Below are 17,877 nucleotides of genomic sequence, written 5' to 3' on the forward strand. Positions count from 1 at the left end.
CCGCGTGGCTCAGCCAGTTGAGTCTCCGACTTCGGCTCAGGTCATGATCTTGTGGTTTGTCAGTTCGGGCCCCACGTCGGACTCTGTGCTGACTCAGGCTCAGAGCCCGGAGCCCGCTTCGGATTCTGTGTCTCCTTCTCTCTCTGCCCATCCCCCGCTTGTGCTCTGTCTCTCTCGGTCTCTCAAAAATAAATGAATAAATGTAAAAAACAAATTAAAAACAAAACTTGCCTTTTAGAAGAGTTAGATTTACAGAAAAATTGCAAAGATGATACAGAGTCTCATACCCCCTACAATCTCTCCCCTAGTCCTCATATCTTAGAATAAAGATATGGGACACTTGTTACAATTAATGAACCAATATTGATGCATTTTAATCAACTTAAGCCCATGCCAGATTCTTTCAAATTTTCCCTGATGTCCTTTTGGGTCCCAGGGGGCCATCCAGGGTCACACATGGTCACTTAGTCTCATTTCCTTAGTCTCCTCTTGGCTGGGACACCTTCTCAGACTTTCCTTGTTTGTGATGACCTTGACAGTCCTGAGGGGAACTGGTCAGGAATTTCAGAGAATCTCCATCAGTTGGGACCTGCCTGATGCTCTTCTCACAGGTGGACTAGGGTGGTGGGTTTGGAGAGGAAAACCCAGAGGTGAAGGGCCCTTTTCATCATATGGCATCCTATCCAGAGTAGATGCTGACAACATGATTAATCACAGGGGTTTTCAAGGAACAGTAACAAAGAATGATAACACACGTAGGCCAAGAAGGAAATCTCTAAGCACAAGAAGGAGACACTGCCTAGGCCCCAGGTTCTGTAACGGCACAACTCTATGAAACGAAGGGGGCATTACCCTTGAGCCCTGAGTCTTGCCCTCCCCAGGGCTTATAATCAAATCGCTCTAACATTTATCAAGGGGGGAGGGGCTCTACATCGGCTCCCCCGGTTCCCATCTCCTCTGTTCATGCTCCTGCCTGACCCTCTCCCCTGGAGTGTGGACAGGACCTACGGAGTCCCTTTTAAGTAACAGAATACGGTAAGTGTGATGGGATGTCACATCTGAGATTAGGTTACAAAAGACTGTCACTTCTGCCCCGCTGGCCCTCTCTTACACCCTTGGATGGAAGTCAGCCGCCGTGTTGGAGGCTGGCACATACTCACATGGGTAAAACACCGAAGAGGGCTACCAGCCCCTAGTCAGTGAGAAGCGGAGGCTCCTGGTCTGACAGCCGTCAAGGGACTGAATCCTGCCAACAGCCGTAGGAATGATCCTGGAGCAGAACCCCCCTCCCAACCCCCACTGTTGGGCCCTGAGAAGATTACAGACCCGCCTCATACCTTGACTGCAAACTTGTGAGACACCCTGAACCACCGGACCAGCTGGGTCACACCAAGACGCCGGGCCCACAGACACTGTGAGAGCACACCATACATACTTGTCTTAAACCTCATATTTTAAAATTTTTATTTATTTATTTATTTATTTATTTATTTATTTAATTTTTTAAAATGTTTTTATTTATTTTTGAGACAGGGAGAGACAGAGCATGAACAGGGGAGGGTCAGAGAGAGGGAGACACAGAATCTGAAACAGGCTCCAGGCTCTGAGCTGTCAGCACAGAGCCCGATGTGGGGCTCGAACTCACGGACCGTGAGATCATGACCTGAGCCGAAGCCGGACGCTCAACCGACTGAGCCACCCAGGTGCCCCTATAATTAACTTTTAAATAATGGCTGTTTTTAACAACTAGCTCCCAAATTCCTAAAAATTTGACTGTTAGCTCTCGCTAGCCAGAACAAGCTGGCTCCAGCACACCACTGTAAAAAAAATCTCAACCCACTGAAATCTGGCTTCCACAGCCACCATTCCACCAAAACCCTCTTGCTGGTCTCACCGGGGACCTCCATATTGCAAACTGCCAAGGACAACGGATACATGTCTGGCCTGGCCTGCCTTGCGTGAGTTCTGTGCGGCATTCAACACTGCGTACTCCACCTGCCTTCTCCGAGGCCCTCCAGGTGCCTTTCCTACCTGCTGCCCAGTCCTGCCCAGTCTACTTGAAGGGTTCTTTTTCCTCCACTTTTGGCCTTTGATATGCCCGTTTGACACACTCCCGGGTGCCCTTGTCCAATTCCATGGCTCCAACGACAACAAAGAAGCCCAGGTCTTCTCAGCAACAGCCTATGTATCCCAACCACGTAACTAGTTTGCTCTTCTTGGAGTAAAGACATTTCAAACAAAGCCAGAGTGGAAGCCCTCGTCCCTTACCCCCACCTCGAGGTGGAGCTCCTGAGAGACACAGGATCTGTCCTGCCCTGAAGCTAGGAAGTGTTATGTTGCTTCCCTTTCAAGTCCCACAGACCTTATCACAGCTTAGTAACTCAAAAGGCTTCAATACATGAACTCCCCCCAAGGTACCAGCTCCCCATCGCTCCTAGACTCAGATTGCATGGCCATGCTAAGGTACCGCCACTTGGTGGCGGCATTCTCCAAATGGAAAATAGTATCTAAGTGCTAAAAAGACAAAGGCCTAATCTTCTTTAGGGCAAGATGTGTCAATTTATGCGAAATCCATGGGGAGTGGCTTCCACCCAGCCTGGTCTTCATCTTCCTGTTCTGGACTAAAACCAATGGGCGCATTCTCAAAGTGCTGTACAAAGTGGGCTCCTTTGCTCTCGCTCTTGGAGCAACTCACTTGCCCGTCGGTCGGTCACTGTAGGTCACTGTAAGTGAGAGCCAGGGTCAGTCACTACTGGGCTGGTCCGCGGGTCAATCAGTCAGAATCCAATTGAGCCTGTCCCTGTGGTCAGTCGCCCTACTCGTCCTTCCGGACAACGGAACCTTGCACGACCTGACTGGGAGATCACCTCTCCGCACGGGACAGAAATCACGTCCTCACGATCCGCCCCTTCGCAGCCTTAACCAACCCTAGGTCTCTACCTCAAAAAAGTGCCCGCCCCCGGGTGACGTCAAGCAACATGCCCCGCCTTCCCAAATCCTGCCCTATCAGACGCCTAGCTCTCTAGGAGTCTCTAGCTCATTAAGTCCCGCCCCTATGCCAGACCACTCTCCAAGGCCCCGCCCCCAAGGGAACCCTGTCTAATCAGAGGCCGTTCCCTCCCCGAAACCCCGCCCCCAAGGCCGGCTTTTTCCCAGACCCACGCCGCGCTACATAGACGCGGCGGATGACGCCATCAGGCCGCGTCACCAGAAGGTCACACGGGATCCAGCAACATGGCGGCGGCGGCGCTGCGGGGAGGTTGGTGCCGCTGCCCGCAGGTAAGGAGACGTACGGGGTCAGGGTGGGGAGTAGGGGGCGGGCCTAGGGAGCTTCCCGCCCGCGACCTCCAGGGCCTTTTTCTCCTCAGGCCTTAGGCCCCCTCGGCCCTTTCTTGGGCTCGGCAGAAGGCTTGGGTTGGGTCGTTGGGTCGGTCGAGGCCGGGGCCGGGGTCCCCTAGCGAAGCTTGTGGTGAGGAGCTAAGCGTGCCGGGTCCGAGGCGGCCATGCGCTGAGCCCGGCGGACGGCGAGTCGCCCCTCACTTCCTGATCAGACTCCACGTGCACCGGGGAGTGCACGGTGGCCCGGGCGCCCGGTGGAGAAACAGCCGGGAGAAGGCAAAATACCGTTGACAGTCACGGCTCGCGTTTATGTGCCAGGTCCTCTACCGAGAGCATTTCCTGCATCGCTCCCCCTCGTCCTCCGTGTGAAAGTGCGGGAGATGGTTCTCGTCCTGGCTTAGAGCTTGAACTCATAGGGGTGGTGGGAGTTAAGGCGTGTATGGTGCACTCAGAAAACAGTAGTATTTCGTGTACTACAAGCTTCGTGGATTACAAGTACTTCATGTACTGCTGCTGCTTGTTGCTGTTTCACAGGTTGGGAAACCGGGACTCAGAAAGGTTAAGCAACCTGCCCACAGCCTCAGCTCGTGGTAAGCTGACCTGGTCCAAAGCCCAGGTCAAACTGACTGCAGTGCTAGGCTCTGGATGAAGGAAAGTATCTCATAGGGATCCTAGTGTGGGGAGGAAGAAGCTGTCTTTGACTCCAGGCTGATTTTTTTTTTTCTTGGCTACTTGAGTTTTAAGTCAGGGTTTGAGATTGAATTTACGCATGTTCGGATTTGGGCACAAAACCGGTTGAGAACCAGCCTCGGGTTGGGGCTTAATATGGGGTTTCTTTTCCAAGTTAGACAGCCGTTCACTGCTATCTTAGACTGTTGCTGAAGTCAGTGGTTCCAGGATCAATGGGTGTAGGCATATAGAGAAGAACAAATGATTTCAGCTCTCAGGGGTTACTCTTTTTTTTAATATATATATATATTTAAGTTTATTAAGTAGTCTCTACCCCAATCGTGGGCGTCTCAAACTCACAACCCTGAGATCAGGAGTCAAATGCTGTTCCCACTGAGCCAGCCAGGTACCCCAGGAATTGCTCTTGAGTAGCTGTAGGAGATGCTGGCCTTTGCATGAGTTTGGGCTGTTGCTTAGAGTTCCTGGAGATAGGAGGCATGGAACGGGAGAGGAAAGGCCCAGGGAATATGGAAATGGAAGAGTGGTTCTATGGTCATTGACATCAATGTGCCTGGCTCGGTGCTGGGTGCTACGGTGCAATGTTGAGCAGGACGTGCACTGGCCCTTCTCTTATGGAGCTTAAGTCCTTCATTTGGTAGGAGAAGAAATGCCTTTCACGTGATGTTAGTAGTGTCTTGGCCCAGGTGTGCCCTCTTGCAGCCCAACCCTGGACCAGGACATGCTAGGTTTCTTCCAGGGTTGTGCCTAGAACAAGTTATCTGTGTTTTACCTCTGAGAGCCCAGGTCTGTGGTCTTCCAAGGCCGGTAGCATTGGGCTAGGCTTGTGAGAGAAGACTGCTCACGGCCAGCATTGAGGCGCTTGGGGGCCCATTTCAGGCTAATGAGACGAAATCAGACTGGCACGTTTAGCCTTCTTCCACCATAGGTTGGTATCTCCTGAGACTCATCTGGTTTCCCCCAGGTTCAGAGGCAGGAAAGTAGGGATGGACCCTGGAGGTGCAGATCCAGTGTCTTCCTTTCCACAAGATTCCATTGGCTTCTCAGAATTTAGCAAGATGGCGGAGTGTCTAGCATGCAGCAGGCCTGCAGTGAAAATCGGCAAATGATGGGGCGCCTGGGTGGCTCAGTCGGTTAAGCATCTGGCTTCGGCCCAGGTCATGATCTCACGGTTTGTGGGTTCGAGCCCCGCGTCGGGCTCTGTGCTGACAGCTCAGAGCCTGGAGCCTGCTTCGGATTCTGTGTCTCCCTCTCTCTCTACTCCTCCCCTGCTAGCGCTCTGTCTCTCCCTCCCTCCCCCCCCCCCCACCTCTCTCTCTCAAAAATAAACATTAAAAAAAATCGGCAAATGAGACTTGGGCGACCCCTACTTTTTAGTGGGGCTTACTCACTTCCTAGTTACCTTATCTGAATGGCTCTTTCTCTTTTCTTCCCTAACTAGAGATGCGTCAGCAATGGAGTCCAGTTCCTGTCCAGCCACAACCTAATGCTACTGCACAATGGTGCCTATCAGATACGCCGGCCCGGCCGAGAGCTGCCTCTGGTGAGTGACAGGATGCCAGCACACAGAGAGGAGTCTGAAAGATCAGACCTGGTTAGCAGGAGACAGAGCTGCAGGACGTTGCCCACACTGGCAAGGGCAGCTGATTGGCGTTCCCCATCCAAGACCTGCGGGGTCACAGAACCCGGCGTGCTGGTCCTCTCGGGCTCTCGGGCAGCACCTGGCATTACCAGGGGTGGAGCTCCTGCCTGACAAAGTAGATGATGTGTCAGCTCTCGGGGCTGGAAAGGCATCCCTGTACTCAGCTGAAATCCACCTCCCTGTGGCTCTTCCCTTTTCTGAGTGACAGCCCTCCAGGCATTTGAGCGGAGCCACCTCAGCTTGGGGGCTCAGTTTCCTGTCTCTGTTGTTCCTCACAGACAGCATTTTCTAGAGCCTTTCTCCTCCGTGTCCTTCCTTTTCAACTGTGCTTCTTTCTGGCGGTGTGTTACCACCACAGGGAGGAAAGCCCCAAACCAGTATCCTTCCCCAAATGCACACACTGGGGCAGCCCACACCCTTCCCTTCCCACTGAGTCTCTCACAGGCCTGGTCTCCCCGGTCCTGTCCTTGAGCTTTTGTGGGCGTGGCACATGCCCTGTGGCCTTTCCTCTTAGCCACCACCTCCGTGTGTGCGGCCGGCCCCCTGTGCGGCCGGCCCCCGCCGTGGAGCGGCAGGTGGGGCAGCTGCCAGGTGGCGCAGTCCCAGACAGTCTTAGAACCTAGACCTCCCCCAGAGAAAGGCTGGCGGGGCACACCATTCGCGTGGTTCTTCAAGCATTCTCTTTTCGGAGCCCACTCTCAACGTGGTGGGGAAGCAGCAATCCTAACCTGGCTCAGTGCGACCCTGAACTGAAGCCTGTGTCTCGGGCAGTGTACGACTCTGGCTCTTGTGTCTGCAGAAGGACCGTGGCCTTTCTTCTGGCCTCCCTAGGCCCCGGCTTTCTGGGTGTGTTGGGTTTTCCTGCGAGGGGCACCCCTGAGCTTAGGCTCTGGGTGACAGTGATCCTGTGGGTTGACGACGGAGGTTTGTGCCGAGCCCTGGGGTGACACGTGAGTTCCAATTGGGACTTGAGAGTGACCCCAAAGTTATCCCGGCCCCAGAAGCCCAGGGAGTAGGGCCCTATCTCAGCTTCTTCCAGATAAGGGGCTATAGAGTCCTTTCCACTCCATTCCTGGGACAGGGGCCCCTTTGGGTGTTGCCCTTCGCCTTGGGTGAGCATGTTTGAATGTCCATGAGGATTCCAAACCGCCCGTTTCTCACCCAGGGTTCCCTCTGTTGGAGAAGGAGCCTGGCACTTTGTTTTGTTTTTAATAGACTTTATCCTTCTGAGCACTTTTACATGTACAGAAAAATTGAGCAGGAAGTACTGAGAGTTTCCATCAACCTCCTGGCGGCCCCTCCTCCCACCTGGGCCTGCATTTTCCCCATGGTGTGGCCTCTTGCTTTAGTATAAGCACCTTTGTTACAACTGATGAGCCAGCATTGATACATCGTTATTAACTGAGGCCCATAGTTTGCCTTAGGGTTCATGCTGGGTGCTCATTCCGTGGGTTTGGACAGAGTAGTCTTACTGCCCAGAAACTTCTCTTTGCCCCGCCCATTCATCTTCCCCACCAGCCTACCCAGCCCCTGACAACCACTGATCCTTTTACTATCCATGGTTTCACCTTTTCCAGAATGTCCTAGAGTGGGGATCATGCCGCCTGGAGTCTCTTCAGACCAGCTTCTCTCACTCAGTAATATGAATTTAAGGTTCCTCTGTGTCTTTTTTTTTTTTTTTTTAAGTTTATTTATTTTTAGAGAGCACAATCAGGGTAGGAACAGAGAGAGAAGGAGAGAGAGAATCCCAAGTAGCCTCCTCACTGTCATGGTGCCCGATATTGGGCTTGAACTCACAAACCATGAGACCCTGACCTGAACCGAAATCCTGAGTCAGACACTCAACTGACTGAGCCACCCAAGTGCCCCCTCCTGTGTCTTTTTTAAATTGAGATGTCATTGACAAATTGTGTAAGGCTGCAACATCTTTTTTTTTTTTTTTTTTAATTTTCTTTTTAATGTTTATTTTTGACAGAGAGAGAGAGAGAGAGAGAGAGTGTGTGTGTGAGCTGGGGAGGGGGAGGGGCAGAGAGAGAGGGAGAAACAGAGTCCGAAGCAGGCTCTAAGCTGTCAGCACAGAGCCTGATGCGGGTCTCGAACTCACAAACTCTGACATCATGACCTGAACCAAACTCAGATGGTTAACCGACTGAGCCACCCAGGCGCCCCTCGCAACATCTTTTCATAGCTTGCTAACTGGTTTCTTTTTATTACTGGATAATAAACTGAACATCCCACAGTTTATCACCTGATGCTTTCTTAACTTGACTTTCTTGGCTCATAATGGAGGTAGCTGTTCACTGTGAAACCCGTATCAGCACAGAGGAGAAAGTAAAAATCCTTTGTTTCTTTTCAGTCCAAATCCTATTCTTCTGGAAACAGGAAAGGCTTTCTCTCTGGCTTGCTAGATAATATCAAGCAAGAATTAGCCAAAAACAAAGAAATGAAAGAAAGTATAAAAAAGTTCCGAGATGAGGCCCGCAAGCTAGAAGAGTCTGACGCGCTCCAGGAGGCCAGAAGGAAATACGTGAGTCCCTTTGCTTCCCGCACAGAGACGACACAGTGGGGGAAGTGACGTCACTCACTGACCACAGGGGCGAGCGGACAGGAGTGAGTCGCCAGCCCGCCGTTTCTGCGGTGAGACGGAGTGGCGTTCTCTGCACACCAGCGGCGCCAGCTTCTTCTGGAAGCTCGTGAGATATGCGGGGTCGCGGGGCCCTCCCCGACCTGCTGGATCGGAGTGCGTCTGCACGGGCTCCCCGGGTCACCCCTTGAGCTGTAGGTTTAAGATGCGCTGCTCCTGAGAGCTGGTTGTGGCCCCTTGAGTGAAGCAGGTAGAAAGCGGGTCACGGTGCTGGTGTGATTATTAATTACCACCTGGTCTCTTACCGAAGCAGCTGCCAGGCGCCCGCCGCAGGGAGTGGGCTCTGCGAGGTGCGGACAGCCGCCCCGTCTTGCCAGCGGGTGCCTGCTCCGGGTCCCTTGGGTTTTTGTTCTCTTGGCCACATCCCAGGCTGTGGGCGAGGCCTGTTCGCTCAGAGGGCCTGTGGGGGATTCGACCTGAAGGATGATGACCCTTTCTTTCCAGTAAGGAAGAGGAGTGGGCTAAGGGGTGGTTTGGGGGCAGAGCAAGCCGAGTCGGGTGGGACTGTGGCTGTGGGAGATCCAGCAGCGGCTGGCAGCTGCAGGGGTGCAGAGTGAGGCAGGATAATGTGGATGAACCGGGGCGGAGGGCAAGATCACCCCTGCACCTGGCGAGAGACTAGAGCCAGGGCTGGGCCTCAGGGGTCTCCATCCGTCAGCCCTCAACTGCTCCCGAAAGCAAGGCTGTCGGGCAGTGAGGGGCCCTGGGGTGGGGAGGGGGCTGGGGTGGTCGGGCAGGGCGGTGGGGGGGCAGGGGGCCGCTCAGAAAATGCTTCCTATAAGACAACTGCTGTGTTGTAACCAAGAGAAACAACCTCCTTACCGTAGAAAAGCATTGAATCCGAAACCGTGCGGACGAGCGAGGTGATAAAGAAGAAGCTGGGGGAGATCACAGGCACAGTGAAGGAGGTAATGGTCTCCGGGCCCCCACGCTCTGTTGCCCGCGGCTGCCAGGCCATCTGTTCGTCGCCTCTGGGAGGAGAGCCGTGCTGGAAGCTGCGGGCAGAGCTGGCGCCTGGGCAGGGCGTGACTTGGCACAGCGGATGAATAGGCGTGGGTGGCGAGCCAGGGAAGAGCCAGCCCGGCCAGGTGGCTTCCGGAGTTAGGATGCACAGCACCCCCCCCCCCCCCGCACCCCCTCCCCCGCCCCTCGCCCAGGAAGGAGGGCGAAGTCAGGCTCTAGCCCACGTGCCCTGCGGCTCACCGCTGGCAGTAGAAGCTTTCACGCTTTCGTGCCACCAGCAAAGACAGAAGGGCCAATGACTTGTCTCCTCCTACCCAAAACAGGGAAGCACTGCTTGGCCCCAGGTGAGGGGAGATGGGGCAGCGTGGGGGGGCCCGAGGGCTTCCTTTTTGTTGCCTGTTTTGCTTTGTTCTGAGCAGGAGAGAGGGGCAGGGCTCTGCACTGTTCTGAGCCGCCTGCGAGGGTTCCAGGCCAGTCCAGCATTAGGCACAGGCTCCTCGAACCTTTTATCCCTAAGCAGCCACTCGAGCCCCTTCCGGGGAGAACCCAGTTGACCTGGTGTCCAGCCCAGAGCCCAGGGGTTCAGCCCTGCAGACCTTGTACACGGTGCACCCGAGTGTCCGGGCCCCATAGGTCAGACGAGTTCCGAGTGTCTGTTCCCGACCTTTGAAGGACTGGACTGGTCTTAGCTCGGGGCGGGGCGGGGGGGGGGCTGTGCTGACACCCCCATCCCTGTGTCTCAGTAGAGTCTTGATGAAGTCGGTAAAAGCGACCTTGGCCGGAAGATCAAGGAGAGCGTGGAGGAAGCTGCCAAGACTGCCAAACAGTCGGCCGAGTCGGTGTCCAAAGGCGGGGAGAAGCTGGGCCGGACCGCCGCCTTCAGAGCCATCTCCCAGGTGGGTCGGGCTGGGGCTCACGGCCTGGCCTGCTCTGAGTCCGGGATCCTGAGTTCTCACTGCCGATCTCAGCCCTGGAGAGGGAGGGCCTGCTCGAGGCACCAGGATGGTGCTCCGCTCCCTGCCGGGTGGCCTTGGACAAGTCAAAGCCCCTAGGAAGCAGCAGGTTAATGCACGGAGAGCCTCTCAGCCACTAACACACTTAGCTTGTGTCCGTAAGCCCGGGACCTGTTGTCCTCAAGGCGACCTGATTCATTCTGAAACGCCTGTTGAATCTTCCCACATGCTGGGCTCTGTTGCTGCCCACAGGGGCCACTGGATAGAAAGTCCAAATTCCTGCTCTTGAGGTGTCTGGGGGACCCAGAGGGGGATGAGTGGTTCCTGAGCGACATGTGACAAGGGAACATACAGGGGAGGGGCCACGGGTGGAGTGGCAACCCCTCCAGTGGGGAGGCGTGCACAGCCAGCTCAACACGGCCAGGGTGACTGCAGCAAGGTTGGGGGAGATGAGGGGGGTGGCCAGAGAAAAGCGGGGTCCATCTGAAACAGCCCTGTGGTCCACGCAGGGAAGTCAGGCAGGGTGCTCAGAGCCACGTGACCTCGAGACCGGGGGAAGCTGAGGCCCTGGGGTACCAATTGGGCCCTGGTTTGGGGTTCTCCGCGGACACTGTCCTGACTTGGGGTACAAACGCACAGGCCCCCGGCGGTGGTCCGCAGTGTCAGGAAGGTCCTGAGCGCCCACCCTGGGGCTGGCTGCTTTCCCCCAGGGGGTAGAGTCCGTGAAGAAGGAGATCGACGACAGCGTGCTGGGGCAGACCGGGCCCTATCGGAGGCCAGAGCGCCTCAGGAAGAGGAAGGAGTTTGCAGGAGAGAAGCTCAAGGAAGAGAAGGTGTTTGAGCCCAACGAGTAGGTAGCAGACTGGCCAGGGCCTGTGTCCCCCTTCCACACACACACTGTTTGTGTTTGAGCGCCCCTGGAACGTTCCTGCCCAAGTCAGTTCGTTCTCGAGTGTCTGTTCTGCTCAAGAGTCCCTGCTCCCGTGTGAACGTGGGGGAGATGGTGGGTGGTGGGAAGGGGAGAGAGAAGGCAGGAGGCTGAGAGAGGAGGGCGGGCTGCCCAGGGGGACGGGGGCGCTGCCCGCGGGGACAGGAGGGCTGGGTGCCTGGGCCGGCACACAGGGGCCCATCGCCACTGCTCACCGCTGCCCCATCTCCCCAGGGAGGCCCTGGGGGTCGTGCTGCACAAGGACTCCAAGTGGTACCAGCAGTGGAGAGACTTCAGGGACAACAACGTGGTATTTAATCGTGAGTGTTCACGTCTCGGACACTCGGCCGACAGCGTCGCCGTGGCAGCAGACGCTTACTGAGTGCTCCCCGCGCACTGGGCACAAGCCAGACCCCCCGCTTTACAGAGGAGGAGACCGGGGTCAGAGAGGACCAGCCACTCCCCAGGATCACCCAGCCAGTGAGCAGCAGAGCCCAGGCCGCCAGGCAGCCCTGCTCTCGAGGGCAGCCCGGTACATCTCCAGCTGGCGGGCAGGGGCCCTACCCCAGGGGCTGAGTCACCGTCCTCGCGGTCGCGGAGCTGCCGCTGGCAGGAGGGCGGCCAGGCCGACCTGCCTCTCCAGTGGCTGGGCTGTGGGTGCCACCGTGAGAGGCTCCCTCACGGGGCAGGACAGGAGGCGCCGGTGGGCCTCCCAGGTGCCAGCCAGAGCACCGCCACGCCACACACCCTTGTCCCTTGTCCTGTGACGGTCACTAGAGGCCGGTTTCCTTGGTAGGGAGAGCCCTGCCCCTCAGCCACCCCCGAGAAAGCTGGCTCCGCCCTGCACTGTCCAGGTCTGCACAGGGAGTGGGTCTTGCAGGGCTGCAAGGAGCCCCCGGAAGTCCTAGAGTAGGGGTGTCTTTCTGGAGGCGACCCCTGACCTCAGCCCACGTCCCAGCAGGGTTCTTCGAGATGAAGGTGAAGTATGACGAGAGCGACAACGTCCTCATCCGGGCGTCCCGTGTGCTGACAGACAAGGTCACAGACCTGCTGGGTGAGTGGGCCCGGACCGTCCTTCCCTCCTGGGCTGGCCGCAGGGACGGTCCCGGGCCCTGGCCCACTCCTGCCGTGGCTGCCTCCAGGGGGCCTGTTCTCGAAGACGGAGATGTCAGAGGTGCTCACGGAGATCCTGCGAGTTGACCCTGCCTTCGACAAGGAGCGGTTCCTGCAGCAGTGTGAGAGCGACATCATCCCCAACGTCCTGGAGGTGGGTGCTGCACCCTGGGGCCCCCACCCAGCAGGTCTCCACTGTCCCGCCTGCCAGGTTACCCTGGGAACTGCCACCAGGGGCAGAGATCTCTGGCCGTCAGAGACCTGGCGCCCCCACGCCCAGCCCTCGTTAGTCATGCACCTCTGAGAAGGCACCCAGGGTCACCTGTGGTCCCCGCTGGTCCCCGTGATGGTGGCCGATTTCTTCCCTGTGGGGTGTGTCTGCTCCCAGGGACGGAGTTCCCTTTCACGAGGTCCGGCAGCAACTTCCGTCTTCCTGACAGCCGGCCTGGAGCCTCCTGTCTGGTTTCCCTCATGATCTGCTTGAAGCAGTTCCCTCGAGCCTACAGTGAGCGGCTGCCCCAGGGCCGCGGCTCTGTCTCCCAGGGGCCAGGTCCCCTCTCTGTGGGAATCCTGAATCCCATTTTCTGGCTCCTCCTTCTGGTTCATAAATGAGGAGGGGGTGGCTCGCTCAGGGTCCTGCCCCTGCACACACTGCACAGGGCCCCTGCCCAAGGTTGACTGCCTCCAGCCAGCCACGTCTGTTTCTCCAGCCCCTGGGATGTGGCCGGAACCTGGGCCTCTGCCAGGCCTTTGGTAGGGCCTGATGAGATCACAGAAAGGCTCCGCACCCGCCACCCCCCCCCCCCCCCGCCCCGAAGGTAGATTCCAGTCCCCACCCCCTGTCTCCTCTATCCTACTGGTCTCCCTGTGGTCCCCTCCTCTCTAATTCCCCACGTTCCCTGCACCACTTCGGGCAGGGCCGGGAGGAGGTAGAGAGGGGGCGCTCCCTTAACACAGCAGCCCCAGCACAGGCGGATTCTTCTAGAGACGACGTCTCAGCTCCCGGCCTGCCCCTAGTTTTGTTTTTCCCTCTGGCCCTGGGCTCCTCTCTGACCTTCAGCAGGTCAGCCCCGCCTCCAGGTTCCTGCAGAGGCATCCCCTATGGCACCTTGGGAGGCCACCCCAGGACCCCTCCTCTGCCCCTTTCCTGACCTCTGGGTGTGCAAAGCTCCAGCCCCGGTGGAGGTGGAATGCAGCTCCTGGCCTCCTTGGCTCAGCTTCCCAGCCACGCTGAGCCCAGCATGCTTCCATCTTCCTCCACCTCACCCGAGGCCCTTGGGGCCACCCTGGGCTGCCGGGGGTCTCACATGCAGGCCCTTGGTCCCAAGGGCCTGGGGAGGGGCATCCGTTGCTGCGGCCTGACCCGAGGCCCCCTGCTCCCCAGCTGGAGCCTATAGAGTAGGGTCTCCAGCCTAGATAGCCCCTATTAGTCTCAAACTTATTTTTTGTTTGTTTGTTTTTCCCTTTTTAGGCCATGATTTCTGGAGAGCTTGAGATTCTCAAAGACTGGTGCTATGAAGCTGTGAGTCCTTCTCTTTTTCTTTCTACTTTTTATATTTAGGCCTAAAAAGAATCAGTTTGGAGGTCTGTTTGGGCAGAGCCAGGAAGGGTATGACAGGGCCCGGTGTCCTGGTTGTGGAGGCACCCAGGGGTCCGGGGCCGGGCGGAAAGGGACTGTGAATAGCTTGGGGTGTGTGTGACCTTCCCTCAGCGCTCAGGGGTCTCACGTGGTGGCTCTGGGCGCTGGCCAGCAAGCAGCCTGCGAGCCCACACCACCTCCCGTCCCTGGGCCATGTCACAGGCGTCATGAGGGTACAGTGTGAACACAGACGCAGCGCTCCCGGATGCACAAAGCGCTGGCCAGACTCACTGTAGCTGTTCTCACTTTTAGTTCCCGAAACACAGATCAAAACAGACGGTGATAAGATTTCCCGCATGGGGAGGAGCCGTGTGTCCTGATGAGGCCTGACTGCTCCCCAGAGTCAGTGCTCAGGGTCCCGGGGCCCCATGGTGCCAGGCCGTGCACCCAGGTCAGCTGTCCCCAGGAGCACACCCTGTCCGCCCCGGTCCTGGCAGCCTCCCCGGCCCTGCAGGTCTCTGTCGGCCACCTCGACTCACCCTGCTCACTCCCTGACCTGTGTCTTCATGGGGTTTTTTTCTAGCTTATTTGTATTGAGCAATCCAGAGCCTTTTTTGGCTGATCTATTCTGCTTCCAGCTCACAAACAACTTGGAGAAAGCAGAGGAGAAGATGTCAGATTTTTTTTTTTTTTTTAATACTCCCCTGCATGGTGACTAATCCAGCAGGCATTTATGAGCGTGTGGTTTTTTTTGTTTTTTTTTGTTTTTTTTAATGCTTTGGGACCATTAGGCTGTGGTTGATTATCTTTGCCAAAGAGCTGCTGGGGCCCCTGGAAATGCTCCTGAAATTGCAGGTGCTTTCACAGAGGTGTATGTGTGTATGTATGTGTGTGTTGTGTGTGTGTGTGTGTATTTATTTATTTAAATGTTTGTTTCTCTTCGAGAGAGACAGAGCGTGAGTGGGGGAGGAGCAGAGAGAGAGAGGGAGACACAGAATCCGAAGCAGGCTCCAAGCTCAGAGCTGTCAGCACGGAGCCCGACGCGGGGCTCGAACCCATGAACTGTGAGATCGTGACCTGAGCCGAAGTTGAATGCTCAACCGACTGAGTCACCCAGGCGCCCCCAGAGGTGTTTCTTAGATGCCATTTTTAAGAACCACACAGGAAATAGGGTTGGCACCATTTTTTTTCTTGGTAGATCAGTTATTTCCATAAAAAGTAAGTGTTATTGGAATGTCTTCCGCCATAGCTGCTGAGTCCAGAGAAGCCTCCAGTGAAAAGGTACCAGGTGTCACGTGTGTCCTGGGCCTGGGAGTAGGCTCAAGGGGGCTGGAGGTGTCATTGGGGTGTCACCGCCCCGCGGGAAAAACGGGCTGCCTGTGGCCAGCAGCCTCCCATCGGGGCTGGTCAGTGAGGAGGAGGCCGACCGAGGGAGCTCACTTCAGAGCGGCTGTGGGTTAGGGCGAATCCTAGAAAACGCGTTTGATTCCAGGCCAAGATTCTGAGTGCGGTGAGTATGGGGAAGTCCAAGATCAGCCAGAGAGGCCTCAACTTCCCTCTGGGCGTGTATTTCAGATCCTGTTGCAGGAAAATTACCTACTTTACTGATTAATACCACTTTCATTTGGGCGTCTCGATGCAGCGCTGTCTTTATAACAAGGGGGGTGTGATTCGGGCCAGCAAATGGGTGGCACTGGCCTCCCTGTTTGGACCTGTGCTCCTGGCATCTGCTGCTCCTGGCAAAGCACACGCAGGCGATAGCAGCCGTTTCTGGAAGGTGCAGGTGCAGAAAGCACGGGATAGGGCGGTGAGCCTGTCTGCGGGGAGAGTTTCCCAGGACGGTGCAGCCCCCGGGGTTCGCCAGCAGGGGCGCCACAGCACCTTGGTGGGGCTTGCGCTCGCGGGTCCAGCCGCAGGGATGTGTCTGGCTTCTCTTCGCAGACCTACAGCCAGCTGGCGCACCCGATCCAGCAGGCCAAGGCGCTGGGCCTGCAGTTCCACTCCCGCGTTCTGGACATCGACAACATCGACGTGAGCGGCTCTTCTCGGCATCGGGGGGGTGCTAGTCAGAGGGGCGCCCGTCCCTGGGGGAGCTGCGGCACGGACAGACAGGGACTGGGGTGAAATGACCTCAGGGTCCCTTTCGGCAGAGGGTTCCCATAAGCCTGTGGTGGGAGAGTTCTTGGGCAGGCGGCGGACGCAGGGGCTGCTGTTGCCGCCCAGACCTCGGGGCCCCCAGAGGCAGTGCTGTCCCTCTGCCTTCACTGGGCGGGGCGAGAGCTTTGCCCCTGTGGAGAGCCGGACGAGTGCCAGTGCTGGTTACCCCTGCCCGTGTGCAGGGGCCCCCCTGTGAGGCCTTACACGCCCACCCAGCCCCCTCTGGGGAACAAGAAGCCACCAGGGTCCGGGGAGGCTGCGTGGATTCTTAGTTCAGACTCTGGCTCACATTGGGAAGGGTCCCGTGGGAACCTCCCACAGGTCCTTCTGGGGCCTGGCCCGACGAGTAGGACAAGTGGGGTGGCTGGGACTGCCTCCTGGGAAGCAAGGGTCGGCACCAGCCGTGAGGCGACTGTCAGGGGAGGGGCAAGGCCACTCTCTGAGGCCAGCCCACCTTGTCTGTCCCCCTGCAGCTGGCCATGGGCAAGATGATGGAGCAGGGGCCTGTGCTGATCATCACCTTCCAGGCCCAGCTGGTGATGGTGATCAAGAACCCCAAAGGCGAGGTGGTGGAGGGCGACCCGGTGAGTCCAGGAGGGATCGGGTCTCGCGGGTGGCTGGTGCGAGACTGGCTGATGGCCCCCTCCAGCCACCTCGCGCCGACAGAGCCAGGAGGTTTTGTGACTGTGCAGCAACAGCAGGGCAGTGTCTTGAGAAGCCTGGGGCCCTGTGGCTGCTGGTGGGGGTTGGAGGGTGACTGACTCATCTGGCTGTGCAGAGGCCTGAGTTGTCGACTCTGGACCCAGGCCGACTCCCAGCTCTGCCCCCTGGTCCCTCCTGGCGTCCCCTTTGTGTTCTGCCCTGCCCCTCCCCGCAGTCCCTTGTCGCGGCCCTCACCGTCCCTGCTTCTGCAGGACAAGGTGCTGCGCATGCTGTACGTGTGGGCGCTCTGTCGAGACCAGGACGAGCTCAACCCCTACGCGGCCTGGCGGCTCCTGGACATCTCAGCATCCAGCACGGAGCAGGTCCTCTGAGCGTGGTGGCCACGAGCAGAGGCTTCTGGGCTGGATCAGCACGCGGTGGTCACACAGGACTGGTGTCTGCCTGTCACAACCAGACCTCTGGGGAAGACGGGACTGTCGGATCTCTACCAGGGCCGCTACAAAACCAACTGGATGGGGCCGGGCGGGTGGATGGGGGGGGGGGCGGCTCCCCATCCCAGGGGCTCCTGCACTGCTCCCGCGCCCCTCCGCCAGCAGCCGGGTCAATGTGGTGCACTCGCCGGATGGTGCCGAGAGGCCGCCCCTCTGGCCCAGGGACCATCCAGGGGGCAGGACGGCAGGTCTAGGACCTGCTGCTCAGAGTAGCATACGAGCCGCTTCAGCCCGGCCATTTTGGCTCCGTTTTTTAACAGTGCCCTTATTATCCTGTATATATGCCTGAGGTTTGGAAATAATAATAAAACGCCAAAGTGCAGGACAGCAACTCGGGTGGTCTGAGGTGTTTGTCACTGGGGTAGGGGGCAGCTGGGACCGAGGATGGGTGGTGGGAGCTGGAGGATGGGTGGTGGGAGCTGGCCGGGTGGTCACAGGAGGCGGTCAAGGTCACTGAAGGAACTGCAGCCCTAGACCTTGCCTGCTCAGGACCCTGCCCTCCCTGGGTCGGGGGTCCTCCACAAGAGCTAGGGAGCTTTTCCGAGGCCTGGCTGGGATCTCGGAAGGTTGGGGTCCCTACAACTGGAGGAGCTCGAGCGTCAGTATGAGTGATTCGGGAGGCATTGGGATTCCCCAAACAGGTCGTCTGCTTGAGGGGTCTATCGCATAGACAGGTGCCGGAGTCGGGCTGGGGCTGCCTGGGGTGCTTGTCGGGGTG

General features: G+C 57.5%; 1 protein-coding gene across 1 annotated transcript; it reads left to right on the forward strand.

The window, feature by feature from the left end:
• Positions 1-3,167: 3,167 nt before the first annotated feature.
• On the forward strand, positions 3,168-17,490 carry TIMM44 (translocase of inner mitochondrial membrane 44). The gene is made up of 13 exons (XM_019427930.2): positions 3,168-3,279; positions 5,468-5,569; positions 8,025-8,195; positions 9,140-9,220; positions 10,022-10,171; positions 10,939-11,078; positions 11,391-11,476; positions 12,118-12,210; positions 12,299-12,423; positions 13,741-13,791; positions 15,790-15,879; positions 16,479-16,589; positions 16,920-17,490. Exons 1-13 carry the CDS (start codon positions 3,235-3,237, stop codon positions 17,037-17,039), a joined length of 1,365 nt encoding a protein of 454 aa, XP_019283475.2. The 5' UTR covers positions 3,168-3,234; the 3' UTR covers positions 17,040-17,490.
• Positions 17,491-17,877: the final 387 nt, after the last annotated feature.

Source organism: Panthera pardus, unplaced genomic scaffold (genome assembly GCF_024362965.1).
Source record: "Panthera pardus isolate Hobbes unplaced genomic scaffold, ASM2436296v1 HiC_scaffold_8, whole genome shotgun sequence".
NCBI classification, from domain to species: Eukaryota; Metazoa; Chordata; class Mammalia; order Carnivora; family Felidae; genus Panthera; species Panthera pardus.

Excerpts from the sequence above, each read along its gene's own strand:
- TIMM44 (XM_019427930.2), top strand. The coding sequence starts at position 3,235 with ATGGCGGCGGCGGCGCTGCGGGGAGGTTGGTGCCGCTGCCCGCAG. Across the intron at positions 8,196-9,139 it reads AGGAGGCCAGAAGGAAATAC|AAAAGCATTGAATCCGAAAC; the intron begins GTGAGTCCCTTT and ends TCCTTACCGTAG. Across the intron at positions 12,211-12,298 it reads CAAGGTCACAGACCTGCTGG|GGGGCCTGTTCTCGAAGACG; the intron begins GTGAGTGGGCCC and ends GGCTGCCTCCAG.